A 23,091-nucleotide genomic window follows, 5' to 3' on the forward strand; every position below is an offset into this window, starting at 1 on the left:
GATCAGAACCTGTTCCTCAGAGTCTGTTGAAACCTGAATCTGAAGTTCTGAAGTCTAAGTTTCAAAAGAACAAAACAGTTATTACGTCTGGGGAATCAAAACCAAAAGGTGTTAAACCTAAGGTAATGATTAATAGAAGTTATCAAACTTACAGCACAAGGTACAAGAAGTGAAGAGTAAAGCTTCTAGTACTAACCTCAAAGGACCCATAAAATAATGGGTACCTAAATTTGAAATTATCAATGCTACATATTTGTCTAAGAGAAAAGGAAAAGCAGAAATCATGGTATCTAGACAGCGGTTGCTCAAGGCATATGACAGGAGAGAAGTCTATGTTCCTCACCCTCACAATGAGAGAAGGAGGAAATGTGAAGTTTGGAGGCAACCAGTCTTATAAGATCATTGGTACAAGAACTATTGGTAACTCCTCTATCTCAATTAATAATGTGTGGTTGGTAGATGGTCTTGAACATAACCTTTTGAGTATCAGTCAGTTTTGTGACAATGGTTATGATGTGATGTTTGAAAAGACCAACTGTACAGTAATCAACAAAGATAACAAGTCCATAGTATTCAAGGGAAAGAGGATAGAGAATGTCTATAAAATTAACTTCTCTGAACTGGTTGATCAGAAGGTAATTTGTCTTCTGTCAGTGAATGATAAGAAATGGATGTGGCATAGAAGGTTGGGACATGTTAACTGGAGATTAATCTCTAAGCTTAGTAAGTTACAACTTGTCAAAGGCCTACCAGACATTGACTATCATTCATATTGATTTATTTGGACCAGTTAGCACTGCATCCTTATATGGAAGTAAATATGGATTAGTTATTGTTGATGATTACAACAGATGGACTTAGGTAAAATTCCTGAAAAGTAAGGATAATGCTTATGATGTATTCAGTAACTTCTGCACTCAAATACATTCTGAAAAAGAAATGAAAATTTTAAAAGTCAGAAGTGATCATGGGGGAGAATTCAAAAATGAGTCATTTGAAAATTTTTGTGAAAAACATGGAATTGTCCATGAATTCTCTTCTCCTAGAACTCCACAGCAAAATAGGGTTGTAGAGAGAAAGAATAGAACTTTACAATAAATGGCTAGAACCATGATTCATGAAAATAATTTGGCTAAACATTTCTGGGCAGAAGCAGTGAATACAACATGTTATGTCCAAAATAGAATCTATATCAGACCTATCTTGGAGAAAACAGCATATGAACTCTTTAAGGGAAGAAGACCCAAAATCTCTTATTTTCATCAGTTTGGATGTACCTATTACATTCTAAATAACAAGCTTTACCTAAAGAAATTTGATGTCAAGGCCCAAAGAGGAATCTTTTTAGGTTACTCTGAAAGGTCAAAGACATACAGAGTGTATAATTCAGAGACACTCTATGTTGAAGAATCAATGCACGTTAAATTTGATGACAAAGAGTCTGGAAATAAAGCTCCAAAGCAAGGTGAAAGTTTTGTAGATATACAGGTTCCAGAAGACACTCCAGAACCTGATTAGATTGTTGAATCTGAAGATAGTCCAGAAGCTGAATCAACTTCAGTAGCTCAAAATGAAGTAGCTTCTGATGAAGCTCAAGATGGCTCTCAGCAAGCTAATCAATCCAAGAATACATTCAAGTATAAGTCTTCACATCCTGAGGATCAAATCATTGGGAACAAAGAAAGTCCTGGAAGAACAAGATCTTACTTCAGACAAGAAGAGTCTATGATAGGATTGTTATCAGTAATTGAACCTACTACAGTTGATGAAGTACTTTCAGATGATGGATGGATACGAGCTATGCAAGAAGAGCTCAATCAGTTTTAAAGAAGAAATGTTTGTCAAGAAACCTCCTGGTTTTGAGGATCTTAATTATCCTGACCATGTTTATAAACTAAAGAAATCACTATATGGCTTGAAACAAGCTTCCAGAGCTTGGTATGATAGACTAAGTATTCTGATTAAAAATGATTTTAAAAGAGGTCAAGTTGACACAACACTCTTCAAAAGGACTCTTAAGAAATACATTCTTGTTGTACAGATATATGTTGATGATATAATATTTGGTTCTACTAATGCATCTCTTTGTAAGGAATTCTCTAAGATAATGCAGGATGAATTTGAAATGAGCATGATGGGAGAGTTGAAGTTCTACCTCGGAATTCAAATCAATCAAAGCAGAGATGGGGTATATATTCATCAAACAAAGTATACTAAGGAGCTTCTGAAGAAGTTCAATCTAGAAGATTGTAAAGTGATGAACACTCCAATGCATCCAACCTGCACCTTAAGCAAAGAATATACTAGAACAAAGGTAGATCAGAAGCTGTATAGAGGTATGATTGGTTCTTTGTTATACCTCACTGCATCTAGGCCAGATATTTTATTCAGTGTATGCTTGTGTGCAAGATTTCAATCAGATCCTAGAGAATCTAATTTAACTGTTGTTAAGAGAATCTTTAGGTATTTGAAATGAACAACTAATCTTGGACTCTTTTATAGGAAATCCCTAGATTATCAGTTGGTTGGATTTTGTGATGCTGATTATGCTGGTGATAGGATTTAAAGAAAATCAATCAGTGGCAATTGTCAGTTCCTGGAAGAGAATCTGATATCTTGGGCTAGCAAAAGACAAGCAATTATTGTTATGTCTACAGCAGAAGCAGAATACATCTCAGCTGCAAGCTATTGTACACAACTACTTTGGATGAAACACCAGTTGGAAGACTATCAGATTAATGCTAACAGTATTCCCATCTATTGTGATAATACTGCTGCTATTTGTTTGTCAAAGAATCCAATTCTACATTCAAGAGCCGAGCATATCGAAATCAAACACCACTTTATTAGAGACTATGTTCAAAAAGTAATTTTAGATACACAATTCATTGATACTGAACATCAGTGGGCTGAGATATTTACTAAGCCTTTAACTGTGGAAAGATTTGTTTTTATAAAGAAAAATTTGAACATGCACTTTGTGTCTGATTAAATTTGCTTGCTCCTGAACAGGAATTTAGGTTCTGAAGTAGTTCAGAAGTTATAGTCCATCAAAAGCTCTTTACTGAGGTTCTGAGGAAAATGCGCTTCTGAAGATGACATCAGCATCTGAACTCCAGAAGCTGGATTTTGTGCTCCTGAATAGCAGAGTTAGTGGAAACGTTGGAAGTTACGTTTTAGTAACACCTGTGCCACTAACTTGGCAGATACTCTGAGAAAATTCAACGTGGCTTAAGTGTATTGGTGTATAACGTAAGAGGGCAATGATGATTTTAAGCTTTGAATGTACTATCTCGCGCCCCCTAGGTCATTAATGCTGTGTTTGTTTGTCCCCTTCTGAATTGCAAACGTTTCACTCAAAACACTTAGAGAAATCACACAATACTCACTTCACAACCTACATTTTCTACTTTTCACATTGGTTCTCTGCGAAGTAAGTTCGTCTTCTTCAAACAAATCCCTAGAACCCTAAAACTTCGTTCTCATCAATGGCATCTTCAAGCTCCATTCCAGAATCAAACATGCAAGAAGCAGTTCCAGAATCAACTACACAAGAAACTCCTGCTTATGAAATCAGAGGAAGAACAATGTCCCTAGAGGAATTGGAATTCAATGTTCAAACATAAAATCCAGTGGATTTAATTTCTTTAGCACATCATGTATGCGACCTCAGGGGTTACTATGAAGCTCAAGGTCTCATGGATTACTTCAACATATTGAATGGTTCAACTTACAAGAACCTAATAAGGCATTTCTAGGTAAGAGCACAAGTATATGATCGCAAAGCTGCTCAATTGGAAATGGATGAGAAGGTGCTGATTGACCCTACTTTAAAGGGAAAATCAAGAAAAGAAATGGGTTTGGAACCTTTCACAGTTACAGATATTAGGTCAAGAATCATGGGTGTTCCTGTCTTCATCTTTCAAGAAGTGATTGCTTATGTAATCAGGAGACCATCAGGAGGAAGTTTCAAAGATGGTCTGGACAACAGCAATAGTCCTTGGAATGAAGTTGTTAACAGGTCCATGTTCAATAGCAAGAAGAGAGGTGCTTACAGTGATTTGACAATGGAGAAGAAACTGCTCCAGAATATACAGAATGAAAATCTTCTACCAAAAGGTGGTGGTGGAGATCAACCTTCCTTGGAGTACAGAGTGTTTCTTCGTTACTTCATTACAAAGGAGAGTGCAAATGTGCCCAAATACATCTTCAAGCACATGATCAAAGAGCTCAGGGAAAGCCAAGATAACAGGAGGTGCTGGATGTAACACCCTACTTCTATTAAGCGGTAAAACGCGCGAATATACAAATATATTCTAGAAATAGATGCTACGTCTTCCAAATAAAAACATACATGCATAAAGATCATGTTACATCACATAGCAGCGGAACACATACATAATCCAAAGCAACTACAAATCTCAGAATAAAGATACAAAAATAACATCCTCCAATCTCAGATACAATAATATCTCAAATCTCAACATAATAATGTCTCAACACCAAAACTACACAATCAAATAGGAATCCAACGTGCAAGAACTACCCTAGATCAGAGCCCTAATCTAGACACTGCACATAAAAAGAGGAACTCCGCTCCTCGGCGACATCAACACAAGGTCTAAGCATCTTGCACTCCATCTACCCGTCCATACGGAAAGGTAGGTGGTAAACCACTGAGGGTTAGCATTACATCATCATAATCCATATAAGATTAAACATGAACATTGGAAATGAAAGATATACTCAAGAACGAAGGACAAGAAATCATACATGTATTCACAAGTATTCACAATACTTATATTATTCAATATCATCATTTCAATTTCGTATCAACAAGTGTATCATACACGTATCATATATACATAACCATCCCTCCTAGAACACTAGCATCACATGATTATTATCCCCCATCACTTACATTTCAAGCTATCACATTATTAACATGGCATAGCAAGTATATCCAATTTCTAAACAAATCATCGACATAAGTTCATCAATTATCAATCAATGGAAGGATTACTCTCCTTATTCTCCATTTAGCATACTTAATTCAAAAGTACAATTCATCATTTCAAAGTCATAAGCAAGTAATTATCATCATCAAGGAAATCACCACATCATATGCATATACATATACAACTCTCACTTCATCATTATTATCAAATTAATTATCATCAAATAGATTCACCAAGTGTATAAGCACAAACAAATAAGACATGCAATTAGAGCATAATTCAATTATTCACAACCATCAACAAAATCCACCAATGTACATATACACCAATCCACACAATCACAACATTCACCAAATTTCACCAATCCACAAATTCACCAAGTCATATATTCAATTATGACACAACTCATCAATTATTCAAATGCATATAATGCTCTAGACTCTTCCAGATGCATGTGGTACCAAATCACCTCAAGGTCGTCACCTTCGATGCAACAAAAACATCGTAATCACCTCAATTGGATATAAAATCCACCACCATCAGTCATGAATGCATGAACATATGACTCGACTCAATGCATATGTTCACACAAACAATAATCACCTCAACGTCACCAATACTTGTACACATGCAATCAACAACAATTCACCACCACTTAACATATGTACAATCACCAACAACATCCATAATTCAAGCAACATATAGTTGTCACATATATACACCACCAACAATCAACATTTAACATGTTCAACAAATAACATAACATAAACATGTTCATCACCATTCAATTAGTATATATTCATTGACAACAATTCACCACCACTTGACATATACATACATCATTAATCATCTTCACATAAATCAACATATAGTTGCCACATTTCCACATAATTCCTTACAATCCAAATAGAGGAACAAATACAACATATGATCACAAACATCATATTCATCACTCAACAACCATTCATACATCATCTCATAATAATATTAATTTATTCATAAAGGGTTCATAAGCAATTGGCTTTCAAAAATTATTTTATACCAAGTTCGTCTCCAAAAATCACAACATTGAAAATAATTGAGCACCTAAGCCAAAACCAAGTAAATGAGCTCAATTGCCTATGCCATGTATCCTCACAAGTCACACATATGTGCAGTAGAGGTTACATAAGCATTTCATCGGCCAAATACGATGAATTCATAAAAATCACAAAGTTCGTCTCACCAAAACACTTTTCAAGAAATTTTCCATTTTCTAAGCAAAACAAGTTAAATCCCTCACCTCATAGTTTAAATACTACTAAACACCTTAATTGAACTCATAAAACATAAGTTTCAAAGATTGAAAACATTCCACAAGGTTTGGGTCGACTTAGAACTAGTTATGCGGGATTTTTGTAAAATTTCACCAAGACCACCTTGGAGTATTTTCATCATAACTCAAAAATCAAAAATCATTTTCAAGTCAAATGAAAGCCTCTGGAAAGCTAACAAAATTATCTACAACTTTCATGTTTACACCGAAAACCGATTCAAAACGGAAACGAGGGAAAAAGATGCAAGAATACGAAACAGGGGGGTCTGTCCTGTGCAACTCGCAATTGCGAGTAATTTACTTGCCATTGCGAGTTATGACAGTCCAGTCTCGGGAAAAACCTCATTTTCACCCCAAAACCTCAATTTTGACTTCCCAAAGCTCAAATTTGATCCCAAAGTTTGTTTAAACATTTCTAAACATGAAAAGACACTCAAAATCATATAAAATTTGCCCCAAAACATCCTCCTAACAAAATCACCATTTGACCCATTTTTCATTAAAACTTCAAAAACAACATAAAGTCATAGCAAACTCCACAATTATGATTACCCAAGGTTTTAATCATCAACAACAACATCTACCAACAACAACAACAACTAACCATCATGAATTCATCAATAATTCATCACAACAACACCTCATATCATCAATTTTGGACAAAAATGCAAAGCACACATATAACCACAATTTAAGCATGCAATTTCATCATCAATAACTCAATTAATATTCAATATACATACCCAAACATTGCATCAAAACATGAACACGAATTTACAATTAATTAGGTTCAATTCATCAATTTCACAAAATGGGTAGAAATGAAAAGTTAGGAATTATGGTTGAAACCTAACCCTCTTACCTCTAGCACCAAGAATCTCTAACCCAAGCTTCAATTTAGCTCCTAGATGATGAATCCCCTCTTGCCTCTAAACCTTGTTCTTGTTCTTCCCTCTAGCCTCTATCTCTTCTCTTCTCAAATGAAAAATGTTGTGAAGAAAACCTTATTTCTCTACTAGCATTAGTTTATATAGGCTCACTTAATTGGGCTTATCTCACCAACCTTAATGGGCCTAACCCATTTCTATTCTAACCTCAAAAATGTTACTACTCACTTAACGGTGAAATATAACACTAACGGTCACTTAACGTTAAATAAAATAATTACTACACCCTCTAGTAACTTGGTAAAATAATAACTCTCACTAGCACTAAAAATAACTTTTAGCAAAATTACAAAATTACCCCTGCCCTCAAAATGACCAAAATGCCCCTGAGTTCAAAATGACTAAAATACCCCTCCAATACCGAATTCTACGAATCCCAACCAAAAATACACACAGAGGCAAATAATCACATATGAGCACATATAACACACTTAAAAGCAATTAAATAAATAATAAAATAAATCTGGCGGAAATCGGGCTGTTACAACTCTCCCCCACTAAAAAGAATTTTCGCCCTCGAAAATTACCTGAAGGAAACAACTCCGGGTACGAAACCTTCATCATACTCTCCGATTCCCAAGTGGCACTCTCACTAGTCGGTCCAACCGAAATAAAACGGTCTCCTTGCTACGCAAACGTTTCACTTCACGATCCTCGATCCTAACTGGCCAAGTCTCAACGGTCAAATTATCCCTTACTTCCAAATCATCCACTTGGATCACATGAGACGCATCATACACATACTGAGACACATGAAACACATCATGAAGATTCGGCAGAGATGGCGGTAACGCAATCCGATACGCTACAACCCCAACCTTCTCAACAATCTCAAATGGTCCAACAAAACGAGGAGTCAACTTCCGACACTTCAAAGCACGACTAACACCGGTTACAGGATTCACTCTCAAAAACACATGATCACCAACCTGAAACTCAATGTCCTTCCTCCTCTTATCATGATGACTCTTCTGCCTACTCTGAGACGCTCTCATCTTCTCTTGGATCATCTTAACCTTTCCCGTAGTTTCTTGCACAACTTCCGGTCCTAACAAAGCACTTTCACCTGACTCATACCAACACAAAGGAGTCCTACACCTCCGACCAAACTAAGCTTCAAACGGTGCCATCCCGATACTAGAATGAAAACTGTTATTGTAAGTGAACTCAATCAACGGTAAACATTCAACCCAACTGACACCTTGCTCCAACACACAAGCTCTCAACAAATCTTCCAAACTCTGAATAGTCCTCTTCGTCTGACCATTAGTCTGGGGATGATAAGCAGAACTCAACCTCAACTTAGTCCCTGATAGGGCCAAACCGCAAGTGCACGGCCTATCGAAGTAATAGTAGTAAGAAAGAGTATCGTTCCGCTAGGGAGTTGTGAATTCAATCAACTTTTAGAGAATGATTAGAAGAGAAGAAAGCTTATAAAAAGGGGTTTAACTGCTGCAAGTAATTAACAATAATAATAAAGAGCCTTAGGATTATTGGTTTGTCATAATAACAAACCCTTCACTAGACAAGACTTAAACATCTAATTTCATGGTTTACACACTAATTTCTAAAGACCGGTTTCCCTTAGCCCCTCACCTTTCCGATGAAAGTCCGGTGAGAGTTTACTTCTAGTAACCAAGCCTATTTCGCTGACTTGATTACTAGAAGATGCATAGAGGATTGAAACTACTCTTTGTCTCAATAATTGCAAAGACTATTTCACTGTTTTGCAATTATTGTCTAGATTCACTTGTTCCAACATCAAGACTCCGCTCTCGCTTTATGAATTGATGTTTGGGATGGTGTATTAACGATTATCAAACCCTCCGCTTTCGCTTCCACAGTTTGATAATTGTTAATCCACGTTAAGTCGGTGAATCTAGATTAGAAATTAGGGTTACATAGAAATTAGGGTTTAAGCTTGGTTTGTTTAGGATTATGTCATTAGACTCCCCAACAATCCTAAGACGAAGAAGTCTACTCACTAACGTTCATCGTAGACATGGGGGAAGAAGAGAGAAAACAATAAAAGAATAATATAAAAGTGAACTTTTATTCCAAGAACAAAAGATGAATGTTTATGATGGAGTGCTACTCTATTTATAGCTTTACAATTGACTTAGAAACTAAGCTACTATAAGGGCAAAACAGTAAAGCTGCAACGGAGTAACTTGGGCTTGAAGAAAAGCAGCAAAAGTGGTCCTGAAGGGTGGCACGGCCATGCCACATGTTGGCACGGGCCGTGCCAAGCTTCTGACTTGGTAGAGACATATTTTTGTCTCGTATGTTCATATTCTTGCACTGTATTTGCTCCAGTTCTCTTTCTTTTGCTCCAAGACACCTTCCATCATATATTCTTTCCTGAAATAAAATAAAAGACAATTTAAAGTAAAATATTCTAAAAGGAAATAAAATGCAATAAAATAAAATCAAATCTTAAATAAAACTAAACTAAATAAAGCAATAAAATAGACTATCTATGACTCATCAAACTCCCCCACACTTGAATCTTTGCTTGTCCTCAAGCAAAAGGCAATGGACATAGCAGCAACTAAAAGATTATTATGGCAATATTAAGAACATAAGTCTCAAAGAAAGGTTTTGTTCCAAGTACACTAATTACAATTTCAAACATTCCTCATGAACCTATTCTACCCAACATCAAGTCTCAAGTGAGTGTGTGTGTGCAGTCCAACCCTTTTCTTGCCCCTGTATAAGACAGATATTATGAGGAACAGGTTCTATCCTTAATGCTAAAGTAACCGAGTAAAGTCCTTTCTTCATTTCATATAAGAGTGATGAGAATTTAAGTTAAGATTTAAATTAATTTAACAATTAAGCACAAGGGGCTGCAGATGCTTAGGGGCTATCTATTCTCATAGGAAGTCTTCTCGGATGTAATTGTCCTTTCCCCCTAGATTCAAAATCACCCTAAGCAGTGCTGCAAAATTATTATTTGTTTCATCTCCGCGTAGGAAGTCTTTTTGGATGTGATTGTCCTTTCCCCCTAGCATTGATGAATTTGTTTCATTTAAGTTCAAATTAAGGAGTCACCACCACAATTAGGAAGTTAGGATGTAATTGTCCTTTCCCCCACATGTTGGTGCCATTCTCCCGCCCCATTTAACATTAACAAATTAAGAAGAATATAACGATTAAGAACAATTTGATTAATTTTCCCACACAAACTTATACTACTTTTACTCTGAAGACTTTAAAGGGTCTAAGTTAACACTAAAGATAGAACATGCTCCTTAAAATACCTATTCATACACTTGCTCAAAGATTGCAACTGGGTGCTTTTCTCATTGGAGATTTTCACAATAAAACAAGATATGGGTATAGCAAGAACACAAGAAACACAAGAAATTACTTTCATGTACAAGAAACAACCTTTAAAGAAGAGACAAAACAAAAATTTTTATGCCATATTTTACATTAAAAACAAGCTACTAATCATGCCTCTTGTTATAAAAACAAAACAAAAGAATAAAGTTCAAGGGAGTTTGGGAACACTACGACTCTAGACACTTTATTAGGCCCCCCCACACTTAGGAGAAGCATTGTCCTCAATGATTCAAAAAGAAAAAAATAAAAGAAGAAGAAGAAGAGGAAGGAGAAGAAGAAGAAGAAGAAGGAGTAGAAGTAGAAGAAGAGGAGGAAGAAGAAAGAGTAAAGGAAGAGGAAAGCTCACAATTTTATTGAAATTCATAAAGTAGACCTTTGGAGGTGAAGGTGTTGTATCATGTTGTGGAGCATTTGATTGTTTTCTTCATTTATTCGATTGCTCCTTTGGACATTGTTCCTTTCAACACCTTATCTTTGTTGCTCGGTGCTTATTCTTTGAACTTTGGTTTGCATCCATGCCCGTCGTTCATCATTATAGCTTCCACCGGTTTCTTGTTCATGGTGCAAGTTTGCACCTACCTCCTCTTCATTACCATCATCATCACGATCATTATGTACCTGTGGGTTAGTACCAACATAAAGCAAATTTTCCACCACCTCTGGATTAGTTATGTCCAGATTAGGTAGAATAATCAAACAATAAGCTCTGATAATTCTCCATTCATATTGGTAATTGTGAGTAGGTTCATGGGTTCTAAGGACAAAGTAGTGATAGTATATAAGTCTAGACAAAAGTTTCCCTCTATCCTCTTGATCCCTTGACTCACACTCACCCCAAACTTCCTAGCAAGAAAAGTGATGATTCCACCTACCATTATATCACTCTTATCATCCAGTTTCTTTTTAACAATTGAAACAAGTTAATCAAGCAAATAATAGCAAATGTTATATGATGGTTATAAAGCATAGCCCACAACAGCTCATTAATCCTCATCATTCCTACCTCTATCCTACTTTATATGGTGTCATGGTGCTCTTCCTCTTGGTGCAGGTTAGCACCTTCTCCTACATCATGGTGCAAGTTAGCATCGTCTCCCTCATCATCATCTTGCTCACTAAGAACCTGCACATCATCAACATACAACAAATTTGCTTCCACCTCGGTGGTAATCCGAGATGGGTTAGGAAGTAAAAACATGATAGGCACATTAAAGTTGAGTTGGTGATGGAGTGGTGGACGAGGTTTGATGAAATTTATAGTAATGAGGGTGTCCATGTTAAGTCTATTGTTTCCCTCAATTTGTTTGATCCCCTCATCCTCACCAATGCCAAAATCCCTACCTATGTATGTAATGATGCCACCCACCACTATATCTCCTTTACCGGCCGGTCTAGTACCGACAACGTCTAGGGTAATCAATCAGATAAAAGCAAGTGTTGACCGGGTGGTTGTAGAGCATTGCCCATAACATGAACTGCTCATCGGTTCTAGTGTTCCCAAAAGGCAGCTGGTTGGTAGTTATCCGGTTTTAGGCTAGGGTCCCAAGAATCATGAATATACCCCTCGTTTGCAAAACCTAAGGTATCACAATAGTGCTGTAGAGACATATCATAATTAACATTCATTAACCAGAAAGAAACTCTATGCTTAGGGTTATCAAAATCCAACTTATTTTTAGTAAAAATAATTGAGTTGAGAAATTAATAAGTGAAATTTTCATAAACCCGCATAGTTTTCAACAAATCAGTCCAACCTAGCCTTCCTATAAGCCTATAAACATCAGCACTAAGCTCTAACATATTCAAAGTATGAGAATCGGGATACCGAGAAGGATGCAAGGGTTTAGAGATTAGAATTTTATACCTGTCCCGTTGCTTGTTGTCTCGAAATTGGATTCCATGATTCTTTGCTTGTGCTTGCTTCTTTGAGGGAGGACCTCCGAAAGAGCTTGCTGGTTTCTTACCACTTCTTCTTGAAGCCATATGACCTTTGGTGTGGATTGGTAAGGTTGATGGGTTTGGTTATGGAGATTTGTGGTTGCTAGGTTTAATGGAGAATAAGGTTTTGGTGAATTATAGGTTTGGGTGGATGAAAGTTATTTTTGATGGGAGCGTTTGGTTTAGGATGAATTTTAGAATTGTTTGGTGAAATAATTGAGTGGATTGGTGAAGATTTGATGGAGATATGAAGGTTTGAGGTTTGAAGGTTATGGAGGTTTAGAGAGAGATTTGAAAGATGAAAGAGGGCTGTTGTTTGTGAATGAGGAAGAAGAAAGAAAAAAAATTGGGTTTATAGAAGGCTAGAGGTCGGGCACGGCCGTGCCACCCTTGGCACGGGCCGTGCCAACTTTCTGTGGGTCTTGGCCAATTTTGCTTCAAAAACACTGGCACGGCCGTGCCAACCTTCTGGTCAGGGGGCTTCAAAATTTTCAGTTTTTCTTGAATCATACTTGGACAATTACCTACAAAACAACTTAAAACAAAAAACAAACAAAACAAAAGCAATTAAATGCGTGGGTTGCCTCCCACGAAGCGCTCGTTTAAAGTCGTTAGCTTGACGATCAAAAGGTTTCTCTATCCGATACCTAATCTCTCACTAAGGGACAATGGCATCAAACTAATATTCTCCCCCAAATCACATGTTGTTCTTTCTATAGTCTTGGATCCTATGTCACATGGTATGGAAAAACTCTCGGGATCCTTAAGTTTAGATGACAATTTGCTTTGAATGATTGCAATAGATTTCCTAAACTGTTCATCTAACTTGGACTCATCAAACCCTTGTGGGAAATGAATTTTTGGCTCATATGGTGGTGATATGTGAGGCTTTCCACTTTCTACTACAACTTTCTCACTTTGTGGCTTTTCACTCTCTACCTCAACCTCAATTTTCTTGGTTTCCACAACGGGGTCTTCTAATTGCTTACCATCCCTAGGTGTAATAGCATTTATTGGGCTTTTGGGGTTGATTTCAGTTTGACTCGGGAAGACTCCGGAGGGTTGTGGGTAAGAGGTTACTTGTTGGGCTACTTGTGGGATTTGAGTCTCAAGCATTTTGTTGTGAGTAGAAAGAGAATCCACATTTGCGGAAAGCCTATTGAGAGAGTCATTCAAAATTCCAGCTTTGACTTTAAACTCTTGGTTATGCCTAATGTTATCTAATTCAAAATTTTCTATCAAAAGTTCCAAGTCGGATTTTGGAGAGACTCTTTGGTTGTTTGCAAAACCGGGTGGTGATATTTGTTGTCCAAAAAGATTTTGAGGGGTTTGAGAAAAAATTTGATCATTCCTAAACCCATAGTTTACCTGCTCGGGACTTCTAACAACACTACCTAGTTGACATTCAACACCAGTGTGACCAAAAATTTCATAAGCTTTACAAGGTGGTGAAAGGGGAGAAAAGGTCCATTGATAAAGGTTTTGAGCCATGCCTGAAATCAAAACAGTTAGAGATAGAATAGAAAAAGAGAAAGAGAGAGAGAGAGAGAGAGAGAGAGAGAGAGAGAGAGAGAGAGATGTTTTTTTTATTTTTTTATAAATATATATATATATATATATATGTGAAACAAATATAAAACGAAAATAGAATAAAACAGAATAAAGTAAAGATTTTTTTTTTTGAAAGAAATATAAACACAATAAAATTAAATAAAATGAAACAACGAAAAAGATTTTTTTTTTTTTAGTCTAATCACTATTAAAAAGTTAATCAAATTACAACAACTCTCCGGCAACGGCGCCAAAAACTTGATAGGGCCAAACCGCAAGTGCACGGCCTATCGAAGTAATAGTAGTAAGAAAGAGTATCGTTCCGCTAGGGAGTTGTGAATTCAATCAACTTTTAGAGAATGATTAGAAGAGAAGAAAGCTTATAAAAAGGGGTTTAACTGCTGCAAGTAATTAACAATAATAATAAAGAGCCTTAGGATTATTGGTTTGTCATAATAACAAACCCTTCACTAGACAAGACTTAAACATCTAATTTCATGGTTTACACACTAATTTCTAAAGACCGGTTTCCCTTAGCCCCTCACCTTTCCGATGAAAGTCCGGTGAGAGTTTACTTCTAGTAACCAAGCCTATTTCGCTGACTTGATTACTAGAAGATGCATAGAGGATTGAAACTACTCTTTGTCTCAATAATTGCAAAGACTATTTCACTGTTTTGCAATTATTGTCTAGATTCACTTGTTCCAACATCAAGACTCCGCTCTCGCTTTATGAATTGATGTTTGGGATGGTGTATTAACGATTATCAAACCCTCCGCTTTCGCTTCCACAGTTTGATAATTGTTAATCCACGTTAAGTCGGTGAATCTAGATTAGAAATTAGGGTTACATAGAAATTAGGGTTTAAGCTTGGTTTGTTTAGGATTATGTCATTAGACTCCCCAACAATCCTAAGACGAAGAAGTCTACTCACTAACGTTCATCGTAGACATGGGGGAAGAAGAGAGAAAACAATAAAAGAATAATATAAAAGTGAACTTTTATTCCAAGAACAAAAGATGAATGTTTATGATGGAGTGCTACTCTATTTATAGCTTTACAATTGACTTAGAAACTAAGCTACTATAAGGGCAAAACAGTAAAGCTGCAACGGAGTAACTTGGGCTTGAAGAAAAGCAGCAAAAGTGGTCCTGGAGGGTGGCACGGCCGTGCCACATGTTGGCACGGGCCGTGCCAAGCTTCTGACTTGGTAGAGACATATTTTTGTCTCGTATGTTCGTATTCTTGCACTGTATTTGCTCCAGTTCTCTTTCTTTTGCTCCAAGACACCTTCCATCATATATTCTTTCCTGAAATAAAATAAAAGACAATTTAAAGTAAAATATTCTAAAAGGAAATAAAATGCAATAAAATAAAATCAAATCTTAAATAAAACTAAACTAAATAAAGCAATAAAATAGACTATCTATGACTCATCAGTCCCCAAAGCAGCTTGCAAACTCTCCCAAAACCTAGAAGTGAACCTCGGATCCGGATCCGACACAATACTAGAAGGAACACCATGCAATCTAACAACCTGCTCAATGTAGATTTCAGCCAACTTTGCCACAGACATACCAGTCTTGATAGGAACAAAATGTGCCGACTTCGTCAACCGATCAACAATCACCCAAATAGAATCAAAACCCTTAATAGTCTTCAGCAGCTCTCCTACAAAGTCCATTGATATACTATCCCACTTCCATTCCGGTACAAACAACGGTTGCATCAAACCTGACAGTCTCTGATGTTCAATCTTAGACTTCTGACAAACCAAACAAGCATACACAAACTCTGCAATCTCTTTCTTCATTCCAGGCCACCAAAACAACCTCTTCAAATCCTGATACATCTTAGTCGCTCTTGGATGAATACTCAAACTACTCCTGTGACCTTCTTCCAAAATCCTTCTCTTAAGCTCAAGAACATCTAGTACACAAACACGATCGCGAAACATCAAAACATCATTCTCACCCAACCTGAAGTCTCCACCCTTACCTTGATTAACCAACACCACACGATCTACAAGTTCCAAATCTTCCTTCTGACCATTCTTGATCTCTTCCAAAATATTACTCGTCAACTTCAACATTCCCAACCTGACACTATCCAGTGTCAAATCACTAACCAAACCCAAATCTTGAAACTGCTCAATCAACTCCAACTCTTTAACCATCAAAGCAGACATATGCAACGACTTTCTACTCAGAGCATCAGCAACAACATTCGCCTTCCCAGGTTGATAACTCAACTAAAAATCGAGATCCTTAAGATACTCCAACCATCTTCTTTGCCTCATATTCAACTCCTTCTGGTCAAACAAGTACTTCAAACTCTTGTGATCATTGAACACTTCAAACTTAGAACCATACAAATAATGCCTCCAAATCTTCAACACATACACAACGGCCGTTAATTCCAAGTCGTAAGTCGGATAATTCTTCTCATGCACTTTCAACTGCCTCGAAGCATAAGCCACAACCTGACGATTCTGTATAAGCACACCACCAAGACCCATCTTAGAAGCATCACAATACACCACAAACGATTCCTTCGGATTCGGCAAAATCAACACTGGAGCTGAAGTCAACCTCTTCTTCAACTCTTGGAAACTCTTCTCACACTTAGCATCCCAAACATAAGCTTGTCCTTTCCGAGTTAACTGCGTCAATGGCAACGCCAACTTAGAGAATCCCTCAATGAACCTCCGATAATACCTTGCCAATCCAAGAAAGCTTCTAACTTCAAAAACAGACTTAGGTGATTCCCACTGCAACACTGCATCAACCTTAGACGGATCCACGGCAATACCACCTTTAGAAATCACATGACCAAGGAAACTCACTTCCCGCAACCAAAACTCACACTTCGACAACTTAGAAAACAACTTCTTCTCCTTTAAGACTCCCAACACAATCCTCAAATGCTCGGCATGCTCCTCTTCAGACTTCGAATACACCAAAATATCATCTATGAACACCACCACAAAACGGTCCAGAAAAGGATGAAATATCCTATTCATGTACTCCATGAAGAAACCTGACGCATTAGACACTCCAAATGGCATCATAGAATACTCATAGTGTCCATACCTCGTTCTGAACGCAGTTTTGGATACATCTTCTGCCTTGACTCTAATCTGATGATATCCTGATCTCAAATCAATCTTGCTGAACACTTTTGCACCAACCAACTGATCCATCTAATCATCTATTCTCGGAAGCGGATACCGATTCTTAATTGTCACCTTATTCAACTGCCGATAATCCACACACAACCTCATGCTTCCATCCTTCTTCTTAACCAACAACACAGGAGCACCCCACGGAGAAACACTCGGCCTGATAAACTGCTTCTCAAGCAACTCTTCCAACTGTTTCTTCAACTCACCCTACTCTGATGCAGCATCCGATACGGCGCAATCGAAATAGGACTTGTTCCTAGTACCAAATCAGTTGCAAACTCAACTTCCCTCTCTGGCGGTAATTCGGTATTGTCGTCCGGAAAAACTTCTGAAAACTCTTGCACTACCGGCAAATCGCCCACTCCTTTCTCACTACTTTCCTTCAAGGAAGCAAACATCATGAACACGCTAGCTTCACCATCCAAGGACTTCTTCACTTGCTCCGCGGTCAAGAACTTCCCACCTTCCTCAGCTACTGGCTTAGAAACCGTTACACTCTTGGTCAAACAATTAATGTTAACACCAAAAGTCAACATCCAATCCATAACAAAAATCACATCCATATGCTTCAACGGAAGACACACAAGATCCAACTCAAAATCAACATGAACCTTAACACAAACCACAACCAACTAAGCCTCTGCAGCCAAAGATACCTTCCCGTGCCAGACCAAACAAACCTGAAGCAAACTGCTACTCCCCCACTACGCTCAAACCCACCTAAAAGAATGGAACAACACAACAAGTACCGACAGTACTTCCGTACATGTCGCATACAACAGGAAATTCAACGGGTTTTGGTCTGGACAAGACCGACCACGGCTCTGATACCAACTTGTAACACCTACTTCTATTAAGCGGTAAAACGCGCAAATATAAAAATATATTCTAGAAATAGATGCTACGTCTTCCAAATAAAAACATACATGCATAAAGATCATGTTACATCACATAGCAGCGGTACACATACATAATCCAAAACAAATGCAAATCTCAGAATAAAGATACAAAAATAACATCCTCCAATCTCAGATACAATAATATCTCAAATCTCAACATAATAATGTCTCAACACCAAAACTACACAATCAAATAGGAATCCAACGTGCAAGAACTACCCTAGATCAGAGCCCTAATCTAGACACTGCACATAAAAAGAGGAACTCCTCTCCTCGGCAACATCAACACAAGGTCTAAGCATCCTGCACTCCATCTACCCGTCCATACGGAAAGGTAGGTGGTAAACCACTGAGGGTTAGCATTACATCATCATAATCCATATAAGATTAAACAAGAACATTGGAAATGAAAGATATACTCAAGAACGAAGGACAACAAATCATACATGTATTCACAAGTATTCACAATACTTATATTATTCAATATCATCATTTCAAGTTCGTATCAACAAGTGTATCATACACGTATCACATATACATAACCATCCCTTCTAGAACACTAGCATCACATGATTATTATCCCCCATCACTTACATTTCAAGCTATCACATTATTAACATGGCATAGCAAGTATATCCAATTTCTAAACAAATTATCGACATAAGTTCATCAATTATCAATCAATGGAAGGATTACTCTCCTTACTCTCCACTTAGCATACTTAATTTAAAAGTACAATTCATCATTTCAAATTCATAAGCAAGTAATCATCATCATCAAGGAAATCACCACATCATATGCATATACATATACAACTCTCACTTCATCATTATTATCAAATTAATTATCATCAAATAGATTCACCAAGTGTATAAGCACAAACAAATAAGACATGCAATTAGAGCATAATTCAATTATTCACAACCATCAACAAAATCCACCAATGTACATATACACCAATCCACACAATCACAACATTCACCAAATTTCACCAATCCACAAATTCACCAAGTCATATATTCAATTATGACACAACTCATCAATTATTCAAATGCATATAATGCTCTAGACTCTTCTAGATGCATGTGGTACCAAATCACCTCAAGGTCGTCACCTTCGATGCAACAAAAACATCGTAATCACCTCAATTGAATATAAAATCCACCACCATCAGTCATGAATGCATGAACATATGACTCGACTAAATGCATATGTTCACACAAACAATAATCACCTCAACGTCACCAATACTTGTACACATGCAATCAACAACAATTCACCACCACTTAACATATGTACAATCACCAACAACATCCATAATTCAAGCAACATATAGTTGTCACATATATACACCACCAACAATCAACATTTAACATGTTCAACAAATAACATAACATAAACATGTTCATCACAATTCAATTAGTATATATGCATCGACAACAATTCACCACAACTTGACATATACATACATCATTAATCATCTCCACATAAATCAACATATAGTCGCCACATTTCCACATAATTCCTTACAATCCAAATAGAGGAACAAATACAACATATGATCACAAACATCATATTCATCACTCAACAACCATTAATACATCATCTCATAATCATATTAATCTATTCATAAAGGGTTCATAAGCAATTGGCTCTCAAAAATCATTTTATACCACATTCGTCTCCAAAAATCACAACAGTGAAAATAATTGAGCACCTAAGCCAAAACCAAGTAAACGAGCTCAATTGCCTATGCCATGTATCCTCACAAGTCACACATATGTGCAGTAGAGGTTACATAAGCATTTCATCGGCCAAATACGATGAATTCATAAAAATCACAAAGTTCGTCTCACCGAAACACTTTTCAAGAAATTTTCCATTTTCTAAGCAAAACAAGTTAAATCCCTCACCTCATAGTTTAAATACTACTAAACACCTTAATTGAACTCATAAAACATAAGTTTCAAAGATTGAAAACATTCCACAAGGTTTGGGTCGACTTAGAACTAGTTATGCGGGATTTTTGAAAAATTTCACCAAGACCACCTTGGAGTATTTTCATCATAACTCAAAAACCAAAAATCATTTTCAAGTCAAACCAAAGCCTGTAGAAAGCTAACAAAATTATCTACAACTTTCATGTTTAAACCGAAAACCAATTCAAAACGGAAACGAGAGAAAAAGATGCAAGAATGCGTAACAGGGGGGTCTGTCCTGTGCAACTCGCAATTGCAAGTAATTTACTTGCCATTGCGAGTTATGACAGTGCAGTCTCGGGAAAAACCTCATTTTCATCCCAAAACCCCAATTTTGACTTCCCAAAGCTCAAATTTGATCCCAAAGTTTGTTTAAACATTTCTAAACATGAAAAGACACTCAAAATCATATAAAATTTGCCCCAAAACATCCTCCTAACAAAATCACCATTTGACCCATTTTTCATTAAAACTTCAAAAACAACATAAAGTCATAGCAAACTCCACAATTATGATTACCCAAGGTTTTAATCATCAACAACAACATCTCCCAACAACAACATCAACTAACCATCATGAATTCATCAATAATTCATCACAACAACACCTCATATCATCATTTTTGGACAAAAATGCAAAGCACGCATATAACCACAATTTAAGCATGCAATTTCATCATCAATAACTCAATTAATATTCAATATACATACCCAAACATTGCATTAAAACATTAACACGAATTTACAATTAATTAGGTTCAATTCATCAATTTCACAAAATGGGTAGAAATGAAAAGTTAGAAATTATGGTTGAAACCTAACCCTCTTACCTCTAGCACCAAGAATCTCTAACCCAAGCTTCAATTTAGCTCCTAGATGATGAATCCCCTCTTGCCTCTAACCCTCGTTCTTGTTCTTCCCTCTAGCCTCTATCTCTTCTCTTCTCAAATGAAAAATGTTGTGAAGAAAACCCTATTTCTCTACTAGCATTAGTTTATATAGGCTCACTTAATTAGGCTTATCTTACCAACCATAATGGGCCTAACCCATTTCTATTCTAACCTCAAAAATGTTACTACTCACTTAACGGTGAAATATAACACTAACGGTCACTTAACGGTAAATAAAATAATTACTACACCCTCTAGTAACTTGGTAAAATAATAACTCTCACTAGCACTAAAAATAACTTTCAGTAAAATTGCAAAATTACCCCTGCCCTCAAAATGACCAAAATGCCCCTAAGTTCAAAATGACTAAAATACCCCTCCAATACCGAATTCTACGAATCCCAACCAAAAATACACACAGAGGCAAATAATCACATATGAGCACATATAACACACTTAAAAGCATATAAATAAATAATAAAATAAATCTAGCAGAAATCGGGCTGCTACACTGGATTCCCTATGGAAGGCTAATTTTAGAGATTATTCATCAAAGATGGATTCTGAAAGTACCTAAGAAGCTCAACATCTTCACTGATGATCAGCTTGGCACTGAAAAAGGCAAAGTGATCAATGGAAAAACTCTCAGAAAGATCAATCTGATAGAGAAGGGAGCTTTTAAGAAGCTTAGTACAGATTTGAAGGAATCAAATGTTGTATGTGATCTAATGGATGATTTTCCTCCAATCTGCAAACAAGATCCTATTGAGGTCAGGATGAATTACATCATGGATCACTTTGAGAGAATTGGTGAGCCGATCAGGCTAAGTGACATTCCAGACACCATGTATGGTGGTGCCTTGCCTGTAGCCAAGAGCAGAAAGACAAAGAGGAAAGCACTCACAAAGGCTGAGTATCTGGATGATGCTCCTGAAGAACTTCATAAGAAGAAAGCCAAGAAAGCCAAAGTTGCTTCTAAAATATAAGCAACTGGTTCTGGTGTGCCAACTATTCAAGAAGAAGTTCAAGACTTAGATGATGGTAAGGTCCTGAACAAAAGGACAAGAAGTGGCAAGTCTGTTGGCACTTCTCAAACTCAACCTCCTCAACCATCAATACCTAAGAAGAAAAAGAAGCCTGATATCAGGAAGCTAAAGATAGAAGATTATGTGACTGAAGATTAGGAGCAGGTTGAAGCTGCAACAAATCTTGCCATAAGAGAAATCAAGAACAAGAAAGCTGCAGAAGAAGCTTCACTGCAGAAGGTTGATTGCTTGCTCAGGATATGGTTGTTCCTGCTGAGCAACTACTAAAGGATTCAACTGTTGAAGCTGCTCAGATAGGAATTGAGCTCACTGAAAATCTTCAAAATTTGATGGTGGCTGATGAGCGGTTGGATACTACTGAAGTAGTCCAGGAGGAGAGAGCTGTTTGTTCAGAAGCTGATGCTTCAGGAGTTAATCAAGGTAATATTGATCCCCATCACATCTCTAATATAGTAGAAATAGATTCTATTACAACCTTAGACTCCCATTCAACCTCAGTGTCAAACTCCTCAACCTCTTCAGACATGGATGATGTTCCCTTGAACAAAATTTATGCAAATCTACATAAATCCTTATCCCCATCATCATCTTCCAAGCACAAGAAAAAGGCCAATGATGATATTTTTAAGCCTATGTATCCTAGTGTTCAAGAAAGAAAACATGATATGGCTCAAATGAGATTCAATGTTTGTGCAAGACTAACTGCTGATTGAAGGTGAGAAAAACACAAGAAGGGGGGTTGAATTGTGTTTTCTTTTTCTTCGTTTTCTCCTAAGCTGAAAACACATACCAGAAGCAAATAAAGTTCTCCTTCTGAAGTGATGTTCAGGACTAACTTGCAGCGGATAAAAATAGAGAGAGAGATAGAGAGAGAGAGAGAGAGAGAGAGAGAAGAAAGACATAAATCAATTATACAGGTTCCTTCCATAAACCGGAAGTAGTCCTGTTCCCCTTGCACTTCCAAGGAGAGTTCACTAAAATATAATATCTGATTACAACTGCTCACTGCTACAACTAGCAAGAGACTTCAAACTGCT

At 36.9% G+C, this 23,091-nt stretch overlaps 1 protein-coding gene and 1 pseudogene across 1 annotated transcript; both read left to right on the forward strand.

Annotated features, from left to right (window-relative positions):
* Positions 1 to 2,245: 2,245 nt before the first annotated feature.
* Positions 2,246 to 2,992, forward strand: LOC146954661 (secreted RxLR effector protein 161-like; annotated as a pseudogene).
* A 496-nt stretch (positions 2,993 to 3,488) lies between these two features.
* Positions 3,489 to 21,994, forward strand: LOC146954662 (uncharacterized). Its single transcript, XM_085745504.1, has 3 exons — positions 3,489 to 3,614; positions 3,759 to 4,255; positions 21,538 to 21,994. Exons 1-3 carry the CDS (start codon positions 3,489 to 3,491, stop codon positions 21,992 to 21,994), a joined length of 1,080 nt encoding a protein of 359 aa, XP_085601630.1.
* The last annotated feature ends 1,097 nt before the right edge of the window (positions 21,995 to 23,091 follow it).

Source organism: Medicago sativa, chromosome 1, assembly GCF_051527215.1.
Source record: "Medicago sativa cultivar Bolivia chromosome 1, Bolivia_mono, whole genome shotgun sequence".
NCBI lineage: Eukaryota > Viridiplantae > Streptophyta > Magnoliopsida > Fabales > Fabaceae > Medicago > Medicago sativa.

Excerpts from the sequence above, each read along its gene's own strand:
- LOC146954662 (XM_085745504.1), top strand. The coding sequence starts at position 3,489 with ATGGCATCTTCAAGCTCCATTCCAGAATCAAACATGCAAGAAGCAGTT. Across the intron at positions 3,615-3,758 it reads TAGAGGAATTGGAATTCAAT|GTAAGAGCACAAGTATATGA; the intron begins GTTCAAACATAA and ends AGGCATTTCTAG. Across the intron at positions 4,256-21,537 it reads GAAAGCCAAGATAACAGGAG|GCTAATTTTAGAGATTATTC; the intron begins GTGCTGGATGTA and ends TCCCTATGGAAG.